This window comes from Parambassis ranga, chromosome 17, assembly GCF_900634625.1.
Source record: "Parambassis ranga chromosome 17, fParRan2.1, whole genome shotgun sequence".
Classification (NCBI taxonomy): Eukaryota; Metazoa; Chordata; class Actinopteri; family Ambassidae; genus Parambassis; species Parambassis ranga.
Window position 1 is genome coordinate 5,609,492 of NC_041037.1, and position 20,544 is coordinate 5,630,035.

The 20,544-nt window shown below is 42.5% G+C and overlaps 1 protein-coding gene across 5 annotated transcripts in view; it reads right to left on the reverse strand.

The window, feature by feature from the left end:
- The window catches only part of agap3 (ArfGAP with GTPase domain, ankyrin repeat and PH domain 3), a 98,837-nt gene that overhangs the window by 23,655 nt on the left and 54,638 nt on the right, over window positions 1-20,544 (reverse strand). For 3 of the 5 annotated variants that reach the window (XM_028426777.1, XM_028426780.1, XM_028426775.1), the window contains exons 5-12: window positions 20,112-20,253; window positions 19,673-19,807; window positions 17,970-18,097; window positions 17,605-17,760; window positions 13,009-13,092; window positions 9,341-9,445; window positions 7,496-7,667; window positions 2,345-2,494 (exon numbers count right to left, since the gene is read on the reverse strand). In XM_028426777.1, the coding sequence (XP_028282578.1) occupies window positions 2,345-2,494; window positions 7,496-7,667; window positions 9,341-9,445; window positions 13,009-13,092; window positions 17,605-17,760; window positions 17,970-18,097; window positions 19,673-19,807; window positions 20,112-20,253 (1,072 nt within the window). The remainder of the gene's footprint in view (window positions 1-2,344; window positions 2,495-7,495; window positions 7,668-9,340; window positions 9,446-13,008; window positions 13,093-17,604; window positions 17,761-17,969; window positions 18,098-19,672; window positions 19,808-20,111; window positions 20,254-20,544) is intronic. The other 2 variants (XM_028426779.1, XM_028426776.1) reach the window with 1 other exon arrangement.

The following is a 20,544-nucleotide window of genomic DNA, read 5'->3' on the forward strand; positions in this document are numbered from 1 at the left end:
GAATTTTTCATGGAGCACAGCAAAAATAATACAGTGTTAATTAGCAGAGCATTGACAAAGTATAATGCTAATTAATATTAAAATACATATGGTACAAAGTACGTTGTGCTATTTTATTTTTGTTTTTCAGAAATAATATCGATTTTATTAAATTTGATGTCATATTTGATGATAAAATCCTTACATTTTATCATCAAATATGAAAAAGAAGAGCAACAAATCTTCACATTTGGGACAGAAATGTGCTCGGAAAATGACAAAAATATCATTTGAGTTGAAAATAATTTGCAACTAATGATGCCATGATAGTCTTGACTTAACATCACAGCACTGAGGATTGAAGGATCAGGATTTAAGGATCAAAAAGATTTAATCAATAAATGACTCCTGACAGTGAACTCTGATCTGCAGTAAGGTTGGGACTTGGAAAAAGTGACATTACTCCCTCTTGGGCCACGACGACTTGAGTCTATCACACTGCACAGATCACAGATCACTTGCTTTTAATTCAGGTTCAAAGATTGAGGGTGTACTGACGGAGAGCGCGATCTAAACAAGCATCCGGTGCATTAAGAATGGTCGTCTTTATGGATGCAAGCAATAGAAAAATTGGGCTGGGATTTAATCAAAAAGATCTGCGCTCAATATTCAAGAGATGTTACTACCTCTGCTTCTGCCTTTGCTCAATAGGTTTACAAATGAGGACATTCTTTAAATAATATGGAAATGGTTACCTGGCTAAGAGATGCATTCGTTCTCCTGTGAATCATCAATCTGCTGTTTTTGCATCTCAGAATCACATTTTATGTTAACCTGCAACCTTCACCAAGGATAATGGAGTGATTGGGCTCGCTTCAAGTCAATTCAAATGGCAAAACATGAGCACCCTTCACTGCGGAACACCCTCTATTGATTATTGAAGACACATTAAGATGAAAGATAAGCCGGCTGCATTTCAATCAAGATGATGTTTTCTGATGGACCAGTTGCACTTTACACAACAGACGCGTTCTGCTGCTTTTATTCAGGAAAACTACAAGTTTCGAGCATTCATAACTGTCTGCACTGACTATGCACTGATTACAGCCACACTGTAATATAATCTATCATTCGACACCACGTCCCTGCTATTATTTTCAGCTCATTTGCCTCATTCGAGCTCATTTGTGGTTACCTTAAAAGTAGCATGAAAATAATTGGAGAAAATGGATAATGGAGCAAATTGTGGATCTAGTTTAGTTGAAGACTGGATGCTGGTTAATGAGCTATGTTAATATAGAGGGCTTCTCAGTTTACCAAACATGGAAATAAGAACATTCCTGTTTCTAAAAGTCCAATTTGTCCTCTGTAGTTCGGACGCACTTACAAACATTCACTCCTACATTATAATTTATACACTGCGTGGAAAAATCTCACATACAAACAGCCACACACAACAAAAATCAGCAAGAACACACACACACACTCATTTATTTGAGGACCCCACGAATCTAAGTAATTCTGCTTTGGGCATGCTGCTGATGGGAGACAGGGGTAGGGGGTGATGGAAGTGCCTGCGTCCAGGCAGAATTGATCGTTTGGCAGCTCCAAATGAGAGACAGGCTTGTCTGCGGAACCACGAGGGCCGTGCAGTTGGACTCCAGCAGCGCTCGTAAAGAGCGCTCTTTAAACTGCCGGGGCCCCTGGGAGCCCATGGGGAGGGGGGGGGAGCCGCCGCCGTGCTAATGAGAACTACCAGAGTGCAAACATGCATGGAAATGACTGTTATTCTGTTGATGTGCATTTAAGTGCTTTTTTACTGCCAACCACAAAGAGAGGGAAATAACTGGTGATGAATGGTACCCCCGAAAAGCATTCATTTTCCTCTTCGGAAGAAAAGAGAGGAAAACGGAGGAGGAGGAGGAGGAGGGAGATGGAAGGTAAAGACAGGACAGTTCTGTGTGTGTGTGTGTGTGTGTGTGTGTGTGTGTGTGTGTGTGTGTGTGTGTGTGTGTGGGGGGGGGGGGGGGGGGGGGGGCATGGTGAATATATTATGTTACTTCACTCAAGTACAGTGACAAGGCGCAATGTGACAAGGAGAAGGCAGGAAGCAGCGATGGCAAGAAAGTTAACCTTCACTGTTCCTCTCATCTGAACACACTGCTTCTATCAAGCCAAAAGGTCACAGTGATCACATCTCTGATCACCTAATTATGAAAATGAGGCTTGTTCCACCTGTCTAAAAAAAAAAAACTCTGTACTGAAATGGCAGCTCCATCGCTCCACACCTCGACATCCCTTCAGTTTGCTTTCATTCACTCTTTGCAATGAGGAGCGGTGTAGAAGGTGAAAGAAAAGAGCTTACGGGCTCCGCTGCTCGTACTGGTGTTGATGGCTTCATTCCACTGGTCGGCACTGGACACAGAGAAGGAGCGCTGGTGCATGCCATCTTTGCCGCTGCCAAATGCTGACCCGCCGGTCTGGAGGGACGAGCTGCTGTTGGAGTGAGGAGCAACTGCAAGACACAAGAACATAAAAACTTATTATGGTCTGTGGAGGAATTTTTACTTAAAGCCTTTAAAGAAGTAAGAATGATGTAATTGATATTATACACTACTGTAATGCTGCTGCCACCTTTTTTGTGCACACCTCTTTGTCAGCCCCCCCCCCACACACACACACACACCCCATCTCCCTCCGCCTCTGCCTCTAATTAGCCCTTAATTAACAAGATACACTCTGAACGCTAATTATCTCGCCTCATCCCTCTGACTGCCACATCGATCTCCACTGGCGTCAGCAGGCGTTCTCTCCCTAACTTCCAATCAGGCAAGCCGCGGACGCCTGGCTCTCTTTACTAATTCATGGGCTAGGCTGCGCCATGTGGGGTCCTTCCCTCCTGTTCACGAGCAGTTGCTACAACGCATTCTAACTACTCTGAAAAACCTCATCGATATGCTTCACAGTCACGTGAGCGGAGTCAGATTAACTGCAGAGGCTGGAAGATGCACTGAAACAAAAGGCATACGTGACAAATTAGTTAAAAAAAAAAAGAAACAAATGATGATGAAAGTAATGTTAGAACAGATTCTGCTTCTTAATTTTTTACATTAAAAGTTGACTGAGGCTACACAACTTCACTGTAAAAGCCATCTGATGAGCGAAAAGACACGACAAGGTTAAAATGTCAGCGCTTTTGTTTTGGAAAACAACACATTTCTCTGATTTTTCCCCGACAATGCTTTCTCATCATGCAGGTATCACACACATCAAGGCCTTTTGTTCAATAATTACAAGAGAATATCAGTTTCTGATTGAGGTGACAATAACAGAAAATATAGTGTGTGGCTCGTGTGTAAAGTAAACTAAGCGGCACGGGTGCTTGTTAGGATAATATGTCCTACTCATTATCTAGAGTAATAAGTGTATCAAATTCACATAATCATGTCTAATTAGTATCAGTAATTATCTTGTTGGGCCCAGGAATATTAATCTTCAGGTCCCAGAGGGGAGGGAGCAGAATCGCAGCAAGAATGGGAGAGAGAGCGAGGGAATCATGCTGAGGAGCACCGACTAAATTAGCATGCTGAAATCAGAGCAGAGGAGGAGGAGGAGGTGGAGGAGGAGGAGGCATGGAGTAGGAGAATTGGAGAGAAAATGTGAAACTTTGTTTTTGAAAAAGTCAGGGATGAATGAAACATGAAAACAAGAGCTTCGTTGCTCTTCATTTAAAAAACATATATATGAGCATATGGCTGTATTTTCAGTGAAGACCTGACAGATACAATATTTAATCACCTGTTTTTACTGTTTAATCTAAAGAAATTCAGTAAACTAACTCCTTTTTCTGCCACATTTGAGTGTGAAGTTTGACTCTTCACCACCTTAAAAAGAAGAAGACAAAAAAAAAACACAGATAATAACTACATCCAACTTGTACTGATATTTAAAATTCAACAATCATGTCTAATTGTCAAATTGGATGCTAATGATTAATGAATTATACATGGCTGTATCCATTAGTCTCCAGAGACCACTCCTGCATAAAGGGGAGGATAATGTAATTACAGTGGAGAAATAATCAGCTTGTGGCATTAAAGGGAGAACTGTACTCACAGCCAGGCCTGAATTTAACTGGGACGCAGCGGAGGACTGACGCTGATCAGACAGATCAGACGCTCAACTGGCAACTTCAGAGCCATGTCACCATCACATACATCATGTTTAGTCAATCCATAAAACATACACATCTTATGGATTAACCAAATATTGATTTTCTGTACAAACCTCAAAAAGCCTCCGCTGCTGCATCCATTTACTGTGACATAACTACACCTGCATCTGTGACTGCATGAAGTCTGTTCATCCTGCTACAATACTCAAACTGTTACTACACCTTTACACATAGGTAATAATGAGCTGCCCTGCTGCATTACTATTCTGACACATTATTCACTTTTGAATATTATTGCACCAACAAAGAGTCTGTATGACAAAATCAAAATGTTTCATAGTTAACTCCTCGTTATTTCTTATTAAAAATAATGAACTCATCAAACAAGTACAAAACCCCTATTGTGGACTGTACTGTCATGTGTATAAAGAGATAACAAAAGCCATATCGTGTGTACTGCAGGCTATATCTAAGGCTGGGGTGTTAAGTAGAGGCGATGGATTAGCGGGGAGCAGCGCTGCCTCGCTTCTCATTTCTCTTTAGGCCGGGCCGTCAGTGGGCTGATGAGCCGTGACGAGGCCTGACCCCTCCGTGGAGTTGTTGCCATTATGTACAAGTAGTGAGATAATGAAGCATTCATGCTAATGTGGGCCGAGCAACACATCATCTGCGGCTGTGTAATCCACCACCATCGCCATCATCACAACCCCCCAAACCCCCAACCCTCCACCTCTGCTGCAGCTCCAGTCCCTTCACAAGTCACTCATGATAAGTGTATCCACATGTTATGCTGTTACTTGGTAATATGTCTTATATTTCTATCTAGGAATTTATCTAGGAACAGTTCTATATTTACTGTTTCCATATTGTCATCTTGGGCTGCAAACATTTTCAACTCTTACACCAGTTCTACAGACAACACTGATCTTGTACCCAAAGAGGTTCTTTTGCATTGTCTTTACAATTTCTACTTGGTCTTTGGTCTATTTCTACTGCCCTATATTTCAACCTTTAGGCTTTTTCCACTGCAGGAACTCAGCCCAAAACGCTCCTTCCAGTCTTTGTGTTCCTACTTAGTGCAGGAACCATGGTGATATTATATATTAAAATCTCTTATCTAATATTTCCCTTTGTTGGACTGTAACTAAAATTTGTATCTGTTTTTTTTACTGCAGGAACTACCACTTGGCCTTTTGCACATACTTCCACAGTTGGAACTTCCCCTTTAGGACCACTTTCAGGGGTAGACAAAGTGAATTCATGGCTCCTTGCAATAAACAAAAAACATTTTTTGGACCTAAGAAGGAAGTTCCTGCATTTGAACACGTGCCTGCAAGTTCCTGCAGTGGAAAAAGCACCTTAAGGTCTGTATATAGTTGCTGGTTCTACAGCACTGAAGGGACAAATTGTGGAACAGAAGGGAAAGAGCTAAAGACTTTTCTAGAATCTCCACCTTCTTCTTGTGAATACAGGGAGAGCGTCTCTCTGTCTCCCCCTCACAGGATTGATTAAAAGTGACTGGGCCCATTAATACTTTGATACAATGTATCTGTCGCCGGTGACACGGCAGGACGCATGTTAACAGGGAGGATCATATTTAAAATGGTTCCGCTCAGCACCCAGCAAAGGAATTAAACCTGGTCGCTCGGCAAACTCGCAGGCGCATGCGTTCTCACATTTACTCTCTGTCTTCTCATCCTCTCCTCTTCATCTTCCCATCTTCCCCCCATCCACTCCGCCCCTCCTTCTCTCCATCGCTATCCCTCTTCTCCCAGTGATTATAAAGGTCTTTAGATCTAAGGAATGAATGAATTACCAAAGGCAAAGACAAGGCTTGTGATTTGGACGCTGTGAATGAAAAATTACCCCTTTGTTCCCTTCATCAATTGCATGTCTAATGAAATCAAAATCCCGATCGCATAATCAGAAGAGGGTCCTCCACCCAGAGAGAGACCTGATGTGATTTGTAACCTTTCTTTTCCTAAGTGGAGATTAAGGCAAATCTCCCTCACATTGTTCCCTGATGTGGAAATGGATAGCAACCCAAAATCTTGGAAATTTTTCATTGAGGAGTGTTTTCCAAGAACAGAGCATCGGAAGAAAACATCCTTCAAAAAAAAAAGAAAGATAGAGAAAAGAAAGGAGGAACTAAAACGCGGGTGGTGTTGTCGCCTGGCCTGGTTTTCACGACCCCTTTGTCTGCCCCAATGACTCCCCTCAACCCAGCACTCAAGGTTAACAGTTAGTGGGATGAAACAACCTCGATCTAATGTCCTGCACTCTGTAAACTCCTACATCTTTTTGCTGTTGACTGATTAACCCGTTCAGAGGAGGCAGCACTTTTGGCCATGTTTAATGGTAACCTGCCTGGACAGACCTAACGGTCCCCGCTGACCCGTGTTTGGCACTGCCAGCCGGTTAGCATTAGCCTGACTGATGGAAACACTGTGCCCATTTCACAGCTGATGAAGGACCCCGCCTCCCTCCGGGGATCGCTTTGCTAATTAGTATTAATTACTCTTAATCCTAACCCCTAAATCCAATCACTGGCTTCCCCTCTACACGCATGCCAGACTCTCAGCAGCCTCCGGTGGCACGACTCGCTGGGACAGGGGCTCTATTTTTAAAACTTGAAGGTGGAGAAACCCTGGCACGATGCTCAGAACGAAATGGGCTATTTTTTTGTTGCCATGACCCCGCTTTTACCACAGAGGATGAAAAATAACTAGGTCAGTGTCACAGTGACTTCATACACCAGGATAAACAACATCCTTTTTTTGGTAATGTCATTCCTGCAACATGGAGAACGATGAAAGACAATATTTAATTCCCTGTTTAGCAATCTAGAGAATTAATAGATTCGTCATAGACGCTCATTAAGTCATCATTGTGTATAATAGGAGGCAGCTAATTTGCATGAATGAAACATACAGAAAATAGATAATTAACCTGTAGGGGGCCACATTTTTATGATTAATCACAAATGGACGACAAAGAAAATGAGTATAGTAATAAAAGATACATTGAGTAATAATTACATATTATTCCTGAACACTCATTACCTAATTTCAGATACAATAAAGGAGTGTTTCAGTTATTAATTAAGCTGGAATTTTGATGTGTTTTTTGTTATATTTTATTTATTATTTTGGTTACTCAATTAAACGTTGGGTTTCAAAAATAATTCCGAAAAATACTTGGTTTAAAGTGATGTAAAACACACAAAAACCAGTGATTTAGCACATCTAAAAGCTTTCACCATCAAACACACTATTTTTAAAACTTTTGCCATGATAGTATTTTGACTATCATGGCCTTTTCTAATGCAGGGGAGATCCACACCTGTGTTCCCGATGCCCAGCTGCAGGGTGCTGCGGTCCTTGGTCAGCCCGTTGGTTTTGGGACTGGCGGTGGGGGCGACAGTGGCCACCGCTCTGGGCGGTCGCTTCCCGGGCACCTTCACTGTTGTCCTCAGCAAGTCGATCTCTTTCCCGTGCACGTTCTGCATGTAGTCCTGTAGAAAAACAAAAACAAGACAGCGGCGAACAGATCAATATTTCCTTTTTGATTCTGGGACTTGATTAGGCACGGTGGACCAACAAGATTCTGAGAATTATGGAAGAAAAACAAATTAAAAGACTATTCAATTTCCATCCCCATTAGTCACAACCCATCTTAGACCTTCCACTAAGGGTGTGGAAAAATGATTGTAAAGCCATTATGCATCACCTGTGCCCACGCCGTCGCTCCAAACAGCGAGATGTTAGGCTTAATGAATGCAAACTGTCTCATTCCCATTCAATTTGCCCATTTTGATTTGGTTTAAAGCGACTGCCGCCCCAAATGTGGGAAGCCAAGGTGAAAATCATTGGGCTCAGCAGAAAAAGACCCAGATAGAGGCGAGCTCGGCCTTTGCCGTCTCCCCACCGGCTCCTCTGCTTTATTACCGTGCCATAAAGCACTCATTTCTTTCCCAAGCCTCCTCACTAATTACCCAGTGAGCGCTCTCATTTCATTTTATTGCTGGAATTAACAGCCAGATCGAAGCGTGCAAAGCTATTAAGATGTGTGATTAAGCCACATTCAATTAGTTTCTACAAACAATTTAATTGATGTAGCAGATAGAATTAACAGAAGGTGATTGTGTGGATGGCTTGGCTGACTGCGAAATTAAAGGTTCCCCTCTTCCACTCTCAGGCTGCCTGCCTCCCTCTCTTCCTTTCCTCAATCTCTCTCTCTCTCTCTTCCTTCCCTTTCTTACTCCTTCTCTGCTCCACTGCTCAAAATGAGCTTGAGCTGTTACCCTGCTAATGTAACTGTCTGCCTTATTTCACCTCCCTTTGTAAGTCAACAGATTCATAGATTCATAGATTGGCCCGATGACCTGTAATAGCTGTAATGATCAAGAGATAGCCGGTTCAGTCAATTACATACATCACTGTAAGCCCGGCACTGCTCTGCTAATAACTGCTAGTAAATTAAACCACTAACACACTGTCAGTGCAACAAGGCCACACACAAGGTTCACGTCTAACTATCGGGCTGCTTTTTAAAAGTTTGAGCTGTCTCATTAGACACAAGATGCTGCCAGTATCTTTTTTTTTATACATAACCAAATGATCTAGACATCCCAAACACAGGACTGGAGAGTGATGGAGGGAATCGGAGGGCACATTTCTGAGTGTAGGACGGGGCTCCTGAGCTGTCTGCTGCCAGCCAGCCGAGTGTTTAAGAGGTATTAGCGGCCCAGCGGGATTCTGACAAAGATGGATGTGGGAGGCTGGTCAGGCTCTGCTGCCATGCAGTGAGAACCATTATAAATACAAGCCAGCGTGGAGTCTGGGCGCGCAGCAGCGCAGCCATGTCTCCATTAGGATGGGCACCACAGGGTGGGGCAGCGATGACCACTAGGACACCCTGTTTTTTAACACCAAGCCCAGAGTTAGCTAATACAGCCATTATACAGAGCTATAAGTCTGCAGTTGTAATCCAGTTCCCTTCAGCAACGGTGGTAAATGTAATCGCATCAAGAAAATCGTGCTCAGCGGTTGAAAAAGCCCTGCATTAAAACCTCCAGCAGCACCCTCGAGTACAAACAGTCGTGTAACAAACCCATAAAGCCGATTGGAAAAGAAATGAAAGGGGTGTGTGTGCGAGTGTGTGTGTGTGAGAGAGAGAGAGACTCACATGTAAACTGGGGTGGTAAGTGAGGACGCCATTATCACACAATGTGACATATTTCTTTTTCCATTCCTTGTTGAGGGATTTGCCACTTCGCTTCAGAAGGATTCCCTGTAAGAGACGAGACACCATGGTGAGCATATGTTCCTTACGAAGCTGCACGGTCGATGATTTGAGCCATTATGGCTGTTAAATACCATAAAACAGTCTCATTATTATTGTTATAGCAGATTATCTATGGCGGTTATAAGGACAGTTTTCTTTGCGGTGCACTGTAGAGCAAACAAGTGACAACTTGTGAGTAAAGCAGAAATAAATTATGTAAAAATAATCTCTTAATTGTTCACTTTGACTGGTTTAATTATATGTCAGGGACCTCTGAGATCCTCTGACACTGAAGCCATTCACAAAAAGAGAGACAATCCAATTTGCCAGACCTCCTCCCAACATCCATACACATACAACACGCTGAACTCTGGAAGACCCCTCAATCCTGGGATTAGAGAGTGTGATCTCCATTCTTCAAAGCCCACTCAGCTCTTATTCTATTCTACTTTATCTTCTGGGGCCTTTTAGGGCCTCAGATGGGGTCCTTATCTGCTGAGTAAATCCACTGGTAAACAATGCAGTTCCTCCGCTGGAGGTGACCAAACGCTGCTGAGTGCAAGGGCCAGGAGGCTCTCTGGGGTTAAATAGCGAGGAGGGGCCTGCTTAATTAGGGGATTAAGCTTGGGCAATGTTTGTGCTTTTACAGCCAGGCCCTGTGAGTGTGTGTGTGTGTGCTGAAACAGAGGGGGGGTCAGAGGGGTAGTGTTTTGCTAGTCAGGACCATCCTGCAAGGTTTAATCCTGATTAACACATCAGGAAGAGCTGACCCTCGGTGACCTGGGCATCAGGCTGTTTGCCGACAATCATCCTAATCCCAACCCTTATTCTTCTGAGGTGTGTGTGTGTTGGGTGGTGGTGGTGGTGGGAGAGAAAAGTCTGCATTAAAATGACATTACTGCTGTCATACTTTTAATGTCCAAATGCTGTGATTAGCTTTTGATACTTTGAGTAACATTGTGTCCTCTAATCAATAAGTTGCTGACTGTTCAGACTCTTGAGTCAATAGCAGAACTGTAATCACTTTATTTTAAATGGTTCTCTAATCATACAAAGTAAATGATCCAGTCAAGGGGCCTGTGGCTACTTTATAATGCATGTTTTACAAGAAAATATGTTCCCTCTCTTACTGGAGCATTCACAAATCTATACATTGCAATCAGTGTGGAGCTTCATATTATTTATCAGGGCTGTGAAGCAGATCAATAAAGACACAATTAGGTGAAAATCCACACTCATTTTTTCTGTTGTTTCATCTGTAGCCATAATGACTGTGATATATGTCACTCATAAAGCATTCAGTAATTGGAAGCTTGGCATAATGGCTCCATATAGTTTGACAACATGTGTGGAGCCATGTGCTTCCCTTTCAACACACAAAGAGAGAATGAGTGCGTTCAAGCCTGCGCGACATAAGGAAACAGGCCGATCGTCAGACGGGCTCTCTGTGTCCACACAATTGTCATATCTACACACAGGAGATAGTGTCTTTCTCCTCTTTTGTCAGACGACCAGGAGAGAAAAGCTGCATCCTGCCACTGAGGCTGACTGATAGGCCAGCCCTTTGTGACACACCAGGGAGGGAAGAAGTGTGTGTGTGTGTGTGTGTGTGGAGGTTAGGGGGGTAGTGGGTTGGGGGCAAAAGAATGCACTGGTGAAGAGTTGTTGGCTGCAGTGAGAGCATTGTTATCCTCACTTTTTTCATAGATGGGAGGAGGGAGAGGGGGGGGGTATGCAGTGTGTAATTTGGCCTGATGGGGGTGAGGTGGGGTGGGGTGGGGTGGGGGGGATAGTGGTAATTAAGCTCACATTGATACTTTGATCTCCTTGATTGTGCATTTGACTGGCCTGAAGATCAGCCCCCTCCTCCCCATACCTCCCACCACATCTATAGCCAAACTGCCCCCCCCCTCCCAAAAAAAGCCTTTGTAGATAAAGAAGGTGGAGAGAGAGGGGGGGGGCAGTTGCCATGATCCTGGCCCTGGATTTTAGGAGGGGGCTCCCTATAGTGTATTGAATAGTAGAGTTTACAGTAAAGACTGCTCAGAGGGGGGACTCTGTTTAATCTGTGGAAATCAACCTCCTGCTCACCTGCAGGGAATTACACTAATTTACAAAAAAAGCTGAGATCAAACTGAAATTACATGTTGTCACTATGAAGTATTAAAAGGTCTTATCTTTTTTATTTTATTTTTTAGCCCCTTTCAAGATTAATAACTATTACTTTTTGTATTTCTTTTATACTAAATCTAACACTTCTTTTATGTTATTTTAACATTTTCTTCCAATATCACAAAATGTTTTATCCATTTCACAATCCTCTGCCATCATCCGCAGACTGATCATCTGCTGAATATTGTATCTGATATAAATACAGAGCTGTGTTTCCTGATTGAGCGCCGCAGCTTCCCTGCCATTATTTCAGCTGGACCAAAGCCTTGGCAATTTTCTCCCGAAGGAGAGAATGAGGAGGTCTGGCTCAACGTTTTCAAAAGAAGGACATTATCTGCTATCATTTGCAGGTAAAGAGGATAATACAGGGATGCTGACCCGTTTTTTCAAAGGCTCTCATATAATCATGAGTGATTACTAATCAATGTGTCAATTACTTCTCCTTGGGTTACTTTAGAAATGATCCTTACTCTGATGTTTCACTCGCTATGATACAACTAGTCCTATTTACAGCAATGTGGAAATAAGAAGGAAAAAAAGGACATTAAATGACGAAGATCATTACAGAGTAAATAATAACAAAAATATTGGAAGATAGGAAGCTGTGATAAAGCATAGTGTACACATTAGAAAAATTACCCTAAAACCAATGCCATTATATATAAAAATGGGATATGTAATGAAATTTCCAGCTGATTATAGTTGTCTCAATTGATTACATGGATGTGCATGAATGACTTCTGATGATACCACCTACGCCCAATTATGAGCAATAATAACATTTGCAATGTTTCCACTAAAATATTTTTTTATTTTTAAATTTAAATTGTATGATTTTGATAATAAAAAAGAATGAAGCTTAACTACAAATGGATTCTTGTTAAATACATGGATTAAAATGTTTAAATCCAATGAAATATGTAGTGCTTTCTGCTGATGATAGAAGTTTATTTTACATTATCAGAGTTTATAAAGTGATTTTTTTATTTAAAAAAAAAAAAGATATTTACAATAATGTTTTTACCCGACTCAAAAAATAAAATAATCTAATAATTGATTTTGTTAAACAGTGTTAAAAATGGCTAATTTGTGTAATTTATAATAAATAATAATAAAAATAATATATCTAAGAAGTTAATAAAAACATGAATTTAATGTGTGCGATTTACACAAATTAGACACACTGTCTGTAGCAGCAGGAGGAACCCTCTGAGAAGTGTTTACGTTATGTTATGTCGCCATCTAGTGGTCATATCAACACATAGCTTTGCCCAAATCACACACCATGATCACATTTACAGCAGTTTCTATAAGTTACATTGAAACAAATGGGAAGCATACTTACCCACGGGGATTATGGGAAATGTAGTAAACAAAAAAAGAGTAAAACTGCTTACCTGTTTGATAGGTATGGCCCTTCCACTGCCTATGCTGTCTGTTTTACTGTCAACGCTCTTTGACTGTTCACTGGCTTTCCGTGACTGCAAGAAAACAAGAAAGTCAGTCAGAAAGTGAGGCGACACATTGAAGACCAGGGGAGAGGGGGGTGTGTGAGGTGGGTTTGAGTGTGTGTGTGAAGGAGAGAGAGAGAGAGAGAGCGACTGGGGGTCAGAGGGGAAGGTGAGGGAGTTTTTTTTTGTGTGTGTGTTGTTTTTTTTTTCGGCGTTGCAAAATAAAAGTCTCAAAAGAAGCTCAACAGACAAGCAGACCAGCAGTAACAAATAGCAATAACACCGACGTGCAAGTTTAAAAAAAGAAAAGAAAAAAAAAGACCAAACCAAGACCACACTAGACACATCTCAACACAGAGGAGACCAAGGACGACCACACATTGAGTCATGACTCAGCCCTGAACCCCTCTTTAGGGGTGGGGGGAATCCTTCCCTCTCAGAGGGCCCTTAGTGGACCTGCAGACCAACTGCTGCTCTAGCCAGTGCAGGATCAGATGTGCCTTTTGCATGGTCACACTGATAAGGGCTTTTGTAGCACAATAAATACAATAAAAACTTCATAACAGGTTAGAATAAAGAGGAGATCAAATGGTTATTTAAAAGAAAAAAAAGAAGCTTCCTCCTGCGTTGGACCTGCAAAGCCTGTCAGGACAGAAGATCAGTTTGCAAACATTCTCAGAGAAGTTACAAATAAGCATTAACACTTTCAGGGTTGTGCCTGTGGAAGGAAAATAAAGGGTCAGACTGTGAAAAAAAAACATAATTTGATCATGACCTTTGACCCACCCCAACACAAATAGAGAGATGAGGTACAGGTAGGGACAGACATGATCGTGTATGGTCTCATTCAGAACATGAGAAATGTCCAGTCACCAATGGAGAAGAGGTAGAGTCTGAGTTCAAGTAAACCAACTCTGCTGCTTATATTTTTTCCAACATTTTATTATTATTATTATTTTTTAATGATGACTTGTTTAGCTTCTATACAGACACCATACAAAGCAAGTCACAAATTCACTTCAAAATATTCAACAGATTGAGCCAAACATTGCAGTTCCCACAAAATATAGGATGGACAATAAAGGCAATTATTTCATATATTTCTTATATGTATGTACTTTGTATAGAGTACCATTGTAAATAAAATACAATACAAGATATACAGCAGTCTATATTTTCGTCAATCCGTTTAATGATAGAAAAAGCGATTATGCAAGAGTTCATAATCTCTGTACCAAACCTAAACGGAGAAAAAAATAAAGAAGGAAAGGAAGAAAGAAATGAATGTGCAAAATAAATAAATAAATAACTTGAAATAAATAATAAGTCAAAACAATTAAGTTTAACTACATTCATACAAGTCGGTGCAACCCAGTTTCATTTGTTGTCAGTGTCAGTATCCCCTCAGTAACACCCTGACTACCTGTTTTTTTATGAAGGCCTTCATAAAATTACCCCACATTACTCTAGTCTAAAAATACCTCTATGATAACACATTTATACCTTTTCAGTTCCATTCAACACTTCAATACGCCCTGGAAAATAAGAACGACTCAAATAAAACCAGACCAAATGAATGAGGAGGGAAAGAAATAGAAAAGAAAAAAAACTTGGCACCTCTAGTCCTTGAGTCCTCATTTATGGCAAAAGGCAGTGTGATGTCATGTGAGGAAAGGTTGTGTCCTTTGGGTGGCTGGATAACAGTTCCAAGAGTGACTTGACTGTACAGCATGTCTGAATGAAAGCAGGCGAGAGAGTGTGTGTGTGTGTGTGTGTGTAAGGGTGGACGGGGCGTTTCCAGAAGAGTCCCTACAGTCTGTCTCACCTGGTGATTTTTCGACAGTCTACTTTGAGTGCGCTCAGACACTCAAATGGACTCGACGTGAGGCTGCGTTAGACGCAAAGTCCTACGGCTTCCATAAGTTCTACTGCATTACCCTGAATGCGATACAACACTGTAACACGGTAAAGCAGCGACAAGCTGTAAGTCCTCAACCAATAAACTCCTCTATCAGGACTGGCAAAGCAGGGGGACTCTTTTATATTAACCATCATGCTCTTCTAATTCGGAAGGAGTTGGAAAGCCCTTTTTGTTGAGGAAAGGTTGGAAACAGAAGCACAAATCTGCAAATATTAAAAAACAGTGTCAAATGGTTATTTTTTTTTTAAATGTTTTGTTTCATATGTGGATATTCAGAAACAAGGGACTATAAATAAAAAAAACACTGAATGTCAGACATTAATAAATGGCTGCATGAATAGATGAGTGGGATGGAATTAAGTATAAAAAATGGCGCAATATTCTTCTTCTTAAAATTCTTTAACAGTGTGCTTTTAACACAAAAAGGGACAGACAGCCTGAAGACGTCAGGACACCACAGACAGGTTACAAAACAGTTTTTTTTTTTAGAGTTATTGACCATGGAAGCACTAGGAAAGAATAATGTGTACTGTGCTGACACCTAGTGGCCAAGGACGGTTATGGTCATAACTGGCTTGAAATGGTTGTGATCGGTGAAATTGATTTGTGAGGGCGGTGAAAAGACGGAGTGATGCGAGCTTCTGGTGTAAAGCTTTGAGTTTAAAAAGTACTTACTTTAAAAAAAGAAAAGAAAAAAAAAATGATTGATCCATTTCATTGAATGTTTTTGGAACCGGACTAAAATTTAGGCCACAAAGTATTTTTCCAATTTTTATAGAGTCCCAATGCCAGTGCCATGAATGTGACATCTGTTATCTCTGGACTTATGTAGAGAAAACTCGTCTATTAATGACATTAAGGCATATTCTTAAAATCAACAGTAATTACTTAACATGAATGGTAACCTGCATCTTTCTTGCAACACAGAGGCCAGATTATTTTTAGAACAGACAAAGCTCCTCCACATTGTTGTGTTGATGAAATATTTTCTCTTTCTGTTGTTTGGTAAAATGGCAAAAACAAAAAAAGGATTTTCACTGCGAGTCTTCCTCTCCTGAGCCCATCGTGCTCTTCAAGTGTCACTGAAGAAATGTCGCCCCCAGTTAACTTTCTCCTCCTCTGCTTCCTCCTCTCCTCTCCTCCCCATCATCACCCTCCCGCCTCCCACCCTCGGCTCGCCGCTCCTCAGAAGGTCATGAGCTGAAACTCCCGCTCGGCTTGCCACTCGGGCACCCACACCGGGTAGGTGGCGTGCTTCGGCATCTCCATGACGCGGACGGGGAGAGGATCGTTTCTCTGGTGGACATGGTTAGTCACTACCTAGCGGGGGGGAAGGGAGACAACAAGGGGGAGCTAGCACACAGCCTGTACTGCTCGGAGGCCACAAAAGCCTGCGGCTCCCACAGCAGCTGGGGTAACAGGATGAAGGCGGTAGGAGAAATAGAGGAGGAGGAGGAGGAGGGATAGAGAGGAAGTTAGAAAGATACAGGAGAGGAAGAGGAAGTAAGGAGGAGGAGGAGGAGGCAAGAGGTGAGGAAGGCAGGTGGGAGAGAAAGGGGATAAAGGGAGGAGTAATCTCACGTAGCCTTAACTCATAAAAGTCAGGAGATGCAAACGGTAAAACAAATTATCAGCCATTTTGTCGGGTTTTGTCAGGTTGTCAGATTTTTACAGACCTCCCAGAGCTATAGGAGGAGGTTCAGGTCTGGCTACGTAAGATTAGGTCAGGCTTAGCAACAAATAAGAAGGCTGGTGTGGGAAGGAAGAGAGAGGAGGAGCAGGCTGGGAAGAAGAAGAGAAGAAGAAGAAGGAGAAGAGGGCAGAGGCTACAAGTAAAAGACAAGCTTAGGACAGCTAGGGAAATTAGAGTGGTTAGTGCACACATATGCTATCAGTTAGAGCAAAGGGTAACTGTGACAGGACGTGGGGGGTAAAGAGCAGGCAGACAGGGGGCGGGATACTGGCAGTGGTAGTTTGGGAATCGAATGTGAGCCAGAACAGAAGTGGGGGTTTGGGGAGTTCTGTTAGAGCGTTTCCTGTCTGAAGCTGGGGTGCCATGCGTTATTAGCAGTGTGTAAACAGGGCGTGTGGTGGCAGGTTTTTTGTTCTTTCTTTTTTCTTTTTTTTTTTTTTAGTTTAGCTTGATCGGGCAGGAAAAGTGGCGGTTTGCTGCTGCCGTCTCTCCCAAAAAGGGAAGTCACTGCAAAGAAAGGATCTAGCAAAAAATAAGAGGGGTGGGGGAAGGAAGGTGAAAGGTTTAGACAGCGCAGAGGGCCCAGTTTGTTATGGGTGAGATGAGAAACTTAATCCATGTGCACTCACTACACCCAATTTGAAAAGAAAAAGGACAAGACTTTGTTCCACAGTGTTTTATCTTTGATATTTGCTTGGGTTTGATTTCCGGGATCTAATCTGATTTTTTTTTTTTTTTCCCCTCCTTTGCTCGTTGTGTCGTGTGAACAAGACGCTGTCTTTGCCTGCATCGGAGGCAGGAGAGATGGCTTAGATGCATTTTGAGCTACCTGTCTCCCTCTGGTGGAAAAAAAAAAGCGTTGTGCTTGGCAACATGCCTTCTAGTAGTGTGAGTGGGTGTTGCTTTGCATCAGCTGTCGCATACTTACTGTGAAAATGTTGGAGCGGCGCTTTGACTGCTTGCGGATGGGCGTGGGCGTGTTGGAGGCAGCGATAGTCTCAATGCGCATCTCCCGCTGACTTATGCTGGGGGTGGAGGGAACAGAGGAGGAGTAGTCGCTGAATGCGCCCCCGCCGTTGGCCGCCTGGGGAGCGAGGGAGATTAAGAGGAACCGATGGAATCAGAGGAAAGCGGGGAGGGAGAGATCGTAAAGAATGAAAGCAGGTCAATTTGTGATGAAGTGGACATGATTTCCCTCACTGTAAGCAGTCATCATGAGAACAGTTACATAAACTGGAACTTTATTTTTACATAATCACAATAAGAATCAGGTGTATTGTACTTGGATCTTACCTGGTTAATGTGAACAGAGGGGATGGATGCAGCGGGGACGGAGGAGTGACTGGGAGAATTGGGGAGTGATTTGCACGGACCAATAGAGAGCTGCTGCTTTTTCCTCATGGCCACAACCTTCTGGGCAACTGGAGGCACAATGACAGAATGTTAATCAATACACACACAACTAACGTTAAAGTCTTGGTGTGAAAATCTTTCAGAAAGGAAGCTAAGGGAGGTTTGAAGGTGATTTATGCAGAGAGAAGGAGCTCTCTGACATTTTACAGGTGGATCTGGAACCATTAATGAGACTCAGATCTCAGTGTGATGGACACTGTTTTCTGTTTTCTGGGATGCAGGTGTACCTACAGGAAATGCTATTATAAAGGCCTGCTACACTATGGGAGGCAAACACGAGGGGTCAGCATGGGGAAACGGAAAAGTCCACAGCCATCCAGGATGGCAGATTTGAACTCATTCATGTTCATTTGGCTCCCACTGCTACTGCTTTCAGATGCAGGAGCTCAGAGGCAGTGATGATGCTGTGGATCTCATTGATTTCTTCAAAGAAAATATCTTTCTGCTGGATGTGTAAATGAGCTAAAGGAGCTGAGCTGAATAATAAAAGCCCTGATCCAATATTTGCGCCTACTGAGCACATGTGATATTACAGAACATCTATAAACCTGTATTTGTGATGTTTAAAGTCCTCACAAAGTGCTAAAAATAAAGAGAAAAAATACTCCAGCTACACACATCATCTAAACCATCTGTTTCCCAGCCTTGTAATGAGGAGCATGCTGCTCACACACATCTCCTGTGGAAGAGGGGTACCTCTATTTGAAAGAAAAGCAATCATATGAAATGATACTTGCAATTTTTCCCTGTCATTCGCTGAACTCTACAGTGTGATGTTGGCCAAATGAGACCATTGTCGCCATGTGAACAGCCTGATTTGCCATGCAGTTGGTGCAACCCGCCATTTAATTCTCCGCACTCTTCACTGGGTGGAGCAGGAGGGAGGGAAGGAGGGAGGTGATGTTCACAGCTGCGTGACGTGAATTAGCATTGAGGGAAAGGGAGATGATCTGAAGTTGGGTTGACAGCTGGGACCAGAACGCCCGACTGCCTGCTGCAGCATGGCGAATACAGAACGAAGGCAAGAAGGATCCGGAGCGACTTCTCCAGACAGCCAGCGCTCCTTCATCTCTTTTAATTATTTCAAATTGGGCTTCAGGAAGCAATTAAGGCGGGAGGGGAGGAGAGACAACGTGCCTGTGCAGCAACAGTCAATGAAATGCAAAGCGAACATTGTGTTACATATTCAGATGTTTTCTGAAGACATGACAGGATTTCAAAGGAGCTGCAGCCGCGAGGGATAATATGTCAGAGCTCAGACAGACAGCCCAGCTTTCATTATGGATCCAGGGAAAAGTCTTAAAATACTTTCAGAGACAATGACTGCCACGCTTTCACTTTACCTTACACATTCATGCACTTAATTAATTGTATTATAACGGCCAGTTGTCTTATATTCAGATAATATTCTGATGTTTGAGTATCATAAGAGTCATGAAATCAGCTTTGAGTTTTGCCTGGATTGAGGTCTGAACTTTCTAAATGGTACCAGAATGAGGGGGTAGTACCAACGCTTACATTCAAGCTCCACCTTCTACTTCCTGATTATCTAAACATCTTTAATCAATCCCCTGCCCCCTCACCGTCCTGGAAGACTCGTTCCACATTCAGGCCATAGGTGGAGCAGGTCTCGTAGTACGTGCAGCGCTTCAGGTCATTTGACAGCTTCCTGGCCCTCGAGTCATCGATCACTCTGGGGTTGGCGGCACTGATTGCGTCTATCAGGACAGGAAGAAAATACATTTTATTTGACAAGATGACACTGGATAGTCAACACATTTTAAAAAAAGATGGGTTTATCCTAGCAGGAAAGTGCACATGGGGTCAGCTCTTGATTAAATATGTGCAACAGTATGGCTCAATATTTCATATGTTAGGCAACAAAGAAGCTACAGCTTCACAGCATTGTCAACTCTGACCTCATTAGATTTTTTTCAAAACCTCATCTTTTAATAATATGAAGCTGCACAAAACATGAATGTACACTGAAGTAAACACAGAACATAATCAGGGCGCACACACCTTGCGTTCCGACGAGGACCATGGGGACCTCAGCTGTGTTCCTGTAGCTGGATAGGCGCAAGAAGTAATTGTAGACCGTCTGGAAGCTGATCTCATCCTCCAGGCTAAAGACGAAAACCACCGCGTCTACCCAGGCAGCAAACTGACAGAGCAGAGGCAGGAGAAAGGTGTGAAATATAAGAACGCCTTATTATTACCTCCAGAACGCTCACACGTTAACTCTTTGCAGGCAGCTACTCCCTCACACACTGTGAGGGGGGGGGGGATCAGATGATCTTTTGAAGTTTTATCTCTTAAATATGAATAAAGGAGCTCTATTATTAAAACAAACTACCTAAAACATTCATTTTACATGTTGCATCTTTTCACTGCACTTCATTTATACAGACACAAGGGGGCAGTGTAGTAGAGGCCATGGTTTTGAGTTGTTGGC